Source organism: Plasmodium fragile (assembly GCF_000956335.1).
Source record: "Plasmodium fragile strain nilgiri unplaced genomic scaffold supercont1.52, whole genome shotgun sequence".
NCBI lineage: Eukaryota > Apicomplexa > Aconoidasida > Haemosporida > Plasmodiidae > Plasmodium > Plasmodium fragile.
In genome coordinates this window covers 146526-152320 of record NW_012192632.1, presented here as the reverse complement: position 1 = coordinate 152320, position 5795 = coordinate 146526, and the positions used below count along the sequence as shown (strand labels likewise).

Below are 5795 nucleotides of genomic sequence, written 5' to 3'. Positions count from 1 at the left end.
GCAGCAACAAGGGGGCGTAAACGAAGGGGAAAGTCTAGGTCACCTCCTAGAGAGCGATGCCGCAGATGAGTCCACCAAGAAGACCATTTTTGGAATGGACGAAGACGACCTGGATAACTACGATGCGGACTTCACAGGACAGAGCAAGGGAAAAATTAAGGGGCAGTCAAGTAAGTATCAGAAGAAAATAACCGGAAATGATGAAACCTCGGGGCAAGCATCCGGTACGGCAGGGCAATCCACGGGTAATCCAGCTAGCAGTGCGCCATCAGGAAATGAGACTTCCCAGGGTGCTCAAGCCTCAAGTGGTCCCAGTCTTAATACAGGAGCATCAGCAGGCACAACAAGCACGACAGGCACACAAACTTCAAGTCCATCAAGTCAGGGTACTGTCACAGGTGGAGCACCACAACAAGGTAGAATTGCACCCTCCACAGCTACTCATGGAGCAGGAAACCAAAATGCAGCACCATCTGTAGGCGGTCATGAGGGACATGCTCCACATGGACTCACCCCGGAAGTGAAGTACCTGGACAAGCTGTACGACGAAATACTTAAAACGACAAACTCGAACAACGGAATTCACGTCCCCGATTTCCACAGCAAGTATAATGACTTTAGAAAGAAGTACGAGTTTACCATGAATGAGCAGGAGTACCAAATTGTGAAAAACCTGTTTGACGCCTTCTTCAAGGAGGGAAATTCAAATGGCAATGGCGCCATTGCGTTCTTCAAAAAACTGTTGAATGACAATGGGTTACAAAAACAGTTTGACAATTTTCAGCATGGCCTCTACGGATTTGCAAAACGCCACAACTACTTGAGAGCAGATAAAAACGATAATGAAAAGCTGTACAAAGATCTTCTGAACAATATTATAAATTTGCTGAACACGATTGAAATGAAGTGATCTCGTCATCAGCAGTTTTTATGGCTAACCTTCTTTTTGATGTATGTCCGCTATATCTTTGAAGTACTGCCAATTGTTGTTAATTTTTAAAATTGAATTTTTTTTTTTTTTTTTTTTTTTTTTTTTTTTTTTGGGTTTAGCAACATGTATGCGCAGTTGTGCGGTTGAACAGATTGGCGATTCGAATTAATCGTGAAGGGATGTCTCTCGAACAGTTGTACATGTTTTGTCAAGTCGATCGAGATGTGCAAGGGTGAAAGGAATGATACGTTGAAGTTTATTTCAATTTTTACTTTATTTATTTTTATTTTTATTATTTTATGTATTTATTTTATTTATTTTATTTATGTATTTTTTTTTTTTTTTTTTGCATACATATTGTGAGTACACATTTTCTGAGAAACGATTTTTCACCTGTGCTCCCATCTGTCTGTGGGATAAACACCTCGCTGAGTTTTGCACACCGGACCCGACGGTTAATGTCGATTGTCGGAATTCCTTCTTCACTCTGTTCAATTTTTTTTTCACCATTTTAAAAATTTATATGCATATAAAATTGTGTAGTACAAATATGCGGATGAACTTTTTTTTTTTTTTTTGTTTTTTTATCAAAATAGACAATAAGTGCATACAACAAAGAGAACAATTCCGGAGGAATTAATTTTTACAACGTTTCAGTGTCGCGCATGCGGGGGTATTTCACTAACATTTTTTTTTTTTTTTTTTCACATACGTTGGTGTTGGTATCATCATATGGCATCTCTGTTTTGCTGAAATTATTTTTTCGCGAATACATTTGTCGTCTCCACGCAATGCTTCTTCGTTGCGTTGTAAAACGATATGCGAATGGAAAAAAACACACAACTGATTTTTATATACATGTGAACACCTGCATGGTGAAAAAAAAAAAAAAAAAATTTTGACATTTTTCTGTTATCCGTTGCTATAAACACATTTGTGTGGATGCACCTGCTTTGTTTCAATTCCCCTTTTGCGTTTTTTTTATTTTTTTTATTTTATTTTTCTTAACCTAACAACGATCAACTTAAAGGAAAAACAGCACACGGTCCACATGTGTATTTCCCGTTCAACAAGATGAAAATAAGAGTTAATTTATTTTCCTCCTCCTTCATCTGCCTTTTCTTGCTGGCGCAACGTCCAGCATGGGGTGCAGACGGCCCAGATGGGTCCCCCAGTATTTTTAATGGCGAACATAATTTGCTAAACTCGTTGAAGAAAAAAATGCAAAACTTAAATGAAATTATGCGAGGTGACGCGTCGGAAAATTCACATGAAGAGGAGGAATTGGAAACACACGAAGAAGAAAATGTAGAAGTGCAGGGGAACGAGGGGGAGCAGCAGGAACAGCAGCAGCAGCAACAACAACAACAACAACAACAACAACAACAACATCAGGAGCAGAAAGAAGAGGAGGAGCCGGTGGAGCAAGCAGTTGTTGAGCAATCAGAACATTCAGTTGAAAGTGCACCAGGACCTGATACAGAAGCAGCATCGCCAACTATCAATGTACCAGCAAATGTAGCAAGGTCAGACGTGCAGCCTCCAGAAGCACAGGCACAAAGTGAACAATTGGAAAGTGGACAAGACAGCGACCCACGTACAACACACGTTGACGCTGAGCAAACGGAGGGCCCATCTGCAACAGAAGCAGTCCAGACCACGACAACAGGAGAACAAGCAGATGACTTGAACGATGTGAACATTATGTACTTGGATAAGCTGTGTGATGAGATTATAAGCACCTCGGGAAGTACCAACCAGATGCACATGCCGCCTTACCACAGCAAATACAACACACTGAGGAAGAAGTACGAGCTGAGCATGAACCCTGTGGAATATGAAATTGTGAAGAATCTATTTAACGTCGGATTCAGCACACAGGGGGAATCTCCAGTTGCTACTTCCATAATTGAAGTTCTAAAAAAAGTATTAGATGACGAGAAATTTCAAGACCAGTTTGAGAACCTGGTACACGGGCTGTATGGATTTGCCAAGAGGCACAACTACTTAAGTAAGGAACGCATGAACAACACAGCAAACTACTCGGATATGCTAAAGAATGCCTTTAGCTTGATGAACACCATTTGACAATGCGTAAAAGGGCGTGTAAAGGGCGGGGGGATACCAGTGTAGTTCCTTACACCCTTCCCCATGTGACCAACAATCAAAAGATGAAATTGAATGACCATCAGGGGGTGGGGGGGGGGGGCACTTATTCTCATTGTGCACTTTTTTTTTTTTTTTTTACGCCATGTACAATTAGCCTTCATTTGGCATATTATGCCTGACCAGCTATTTCAAAAACACAAAAAAAAAAAAATAGGAGTGTTGGATGAAGGCAATTTTAGAGTTTGCCATTTTTTGTCCTGCTTTCACAAAAAAGGCACTCTCTCTCTCACTGTTGTAATTTTTAATTTTAATTTACAAGTTCGTATTTACGCGCGCATACGCATTATGCATACGATACACCTGTGTGCATGTTATTTATTTATTTTTTTTTTTATCTGTTGTGGGTGCAAATGGGCGACGCGCAGCACCGAACTTTAACAACTCTCTTTTATATGATGTGCATTATTAAAAAAAAAAAAAAAAAACACAAAACCTTCTTGGCATGTAGCCCAATTTTCATTATACTCTCCCCTTCTAAAAAGGATTAACATAATTTAGCAGAACGTTACATGCACCTCATGTTAAAACGTGCATTTTGACCAACGGGGCGAAGGGATCAAAAATGTCACATATGTTGACCACTGGAGGTTCAATCAACATTAGGCATTCGAGAGGGAACAGGATGTGGATGGGGTGAAGTTCACAACATCTAGCCAAATATTTCGTTGTAAAATCCCGTAGCGTATGCTCAAAAAATTAGTTTGAATTCTTTGCGTGGATTTAAAACCAGTCCATACTTTGCTCACTTTAGAAAATCGACATACACAGGCATGCAACAAATGTGTTCAGGTGAATATAAAAAGAATGAAATTTTTTTTATATATTTATTATTATTTTTTTTTTTTTTTTTAATTTTACACATTTTTAGATTGATATAAAATCGCCCTAGTTAAAAATTATCGCATGTTCTTTGCCATTGTTGTCAGTTCACATCTAACAGGGGTTACTAAGTGCAAAAATGGTGAAAAATATTTTCGTGCTGTACTTCATTTTGATGTTGCTCTCCTGCTGCTATGTGTTGGGTGAAGAAACAGGCTTAGAAAATAATAAAAAAAAAATGGATGAAAAATTTTTATCCAGGATAAAGAGGCGATTAGAAATTTTGTACAAGTTGAGTTCGTACGACAAGAGTGAAGTGTTTGTGAGAGAAATTGATTCTATAAAAGAACACCTGAACATACTGAACGAAGGTGGGTGGGAAAGCACGGAGGGAAGGTGCAACGGAAATTTAACAAGTGGGATCAACAAGGCAGAGGGAGCAGGTGCAGATATGCCAGGGGGCGACCTATATAGTGTGACCGAGAGCGAATCGGATTTCGGCGATGACGGGGATGCCGTTCTTGTGGGATGCTTCAACGGTCATAGAACCCCAGGACATATGAAAAATGCTCAAGGGACGGGTAAAGGCGGGAGTAAATCGCTGGGTAAAACGCTCGGTAAAGCGATGGGCAAGGGTGCCGGTAAGGCCGTGGGAAAGGCGGTGAGTAAAGTAGCGAAGAAATTGGCAAGTAAAGTGGAACATTAAGCGACTGATCAAAATTCCTTGTGCTACTAACTCCCTGTAATGGAACATGGCGAGAACAAAGCTCGAAGCAATCCCCCCCAGAGGAGGGGTGTATAGTATACAGAAGGATTACACAGAGATGTGCACACACCAAATGGCGTGCCCTGGGGAAGAGAGAAGCTTATGATGGGGCAGCGGGCGCCTAGCAAGGAGTAGAAGTGTCACATAATTCATCATTCGAAGTGTAGCATAATGCACCACCTACAGTTAGCGGGCATCTACACTTAGCAGCACCTACAATACCTACACCTGCCGCACACGAAACCGCGGTTACGCGTAGCCCTTCCGCAGAAGGCCCATAATGGGGGAAAACGCAAAGGGAAATATTTGGACCAGCTGTACTATGACGTGCTAAAGGACAGAAGTAAAAAAAAAAAAGACGAAATTCACGGACCCACATAGCAGAGAAAATACTTCAACAACGATGAGGAACAAGTGCGAGCTCAGCATGAACCCTGTGTGGAATAGCAAATTGTGAAAAATATTTTCCACATCAATTTTGAAGGGTAATTCGAAGGGTACTTGCGTGGTAGATGTTTTTAAAAGAAGTCGTGACTGAGCAAAAAGCTCAACACAAAAATTTTACAACTGTCGAGAATGGCGCCTCTACGGATTTGCAAAACGCCACAATTATTTGAGAGGAGAAAAAAAACGATATAATGAGAATCTGTACAAAGATCCTCTGAAAAATATGTCGTGCATTTGTTAAATATATCCTTAAGGCGAATTGATGGGCGAGCAAGGACATTCCTCAGATGTGACTCTGAGTATGTTCGCCGGAAGAAGGAGTAGTTTTACCAACCCCCTCCACCTCCAAGATGGCCATCAGATAAAGCACACATTTTGACGATACGTAACTTAGTTGCGTGTTTTTATTTTTTTTTTATAATTTCATATTATTATTTAGTGTGAATGGAACCTTCCCTTTTTTTAAAGCTAAACTAATGGAAGTGAGGGAATCACGCAAAGGGGCACAAGGGTAGTCCCCATATAGTTTTGTCGTTCTTTTACGCCTATAGAGAAGGAATATTTTCCTTTTTTTTTTTTTTTTTTTTTTTTTTTTTTTTTTTTTTTTTTTTTTGCATTTTTCCTTTTTGTTTTCTTCCGTTTTTATTCCGCGCCATTTGGTTT

General features: G+C 40.1%; 3 protein-coding genes across 3 annotated transcripts; all 3 read left to right on the top strand.

Annotated features, from left to right (window-relative positions):
* Positions 1-94: 94 nt before the first annotated feature.
* AK88_04057 (uncharacterized protein) lies at positions 95-910 on the top strand (the record flags this gene model as incomplete). The annotated part of the gene is made up of 1 exon (XM_012481667.1): positions 95-910. The coding sequence occupies one exon, from the start codon at positions 95-97 to the stop codon at positions 908-910; it is 816 nt and encodes a 271-aa protein (XP_012337090.1).
* A 1095-nt stretch (positions 911-2005) lies between these two features.
* Positions 2006-3019, top strand: AK88_04056 (uncharacterized protein; the record flags this gene model as incomplete). The annotated part of the gene is made up of 1 exon (XM_012481666.1): positions 2006-3019. One exon carries the CDS (start codon positions 2006-2008, stop codon positions 3017-3019), a length of 1014 nt encoding a protein of 337 aa, XP_012337089.1.
* Positions 3020-4058: 1039 nt separating this feature from the next.
* AK88_04055 (uncharacterized protein) lies at positions 4059-4625 on the top strand (the record flags this gene model as incomplete). The annotated part of the gene is made up of 1 exon (XM_012481665.1): positions 4059-4625. One exon carries the CDS (start codon positions 4059-4061, stop codon positions 4623-4625), a length of 567 nt encoding a protein of 188 aa, XP_012337088.1.
* Between the last annotated feature and the right edge of the window lie 1170 nt (positions 4626-5795).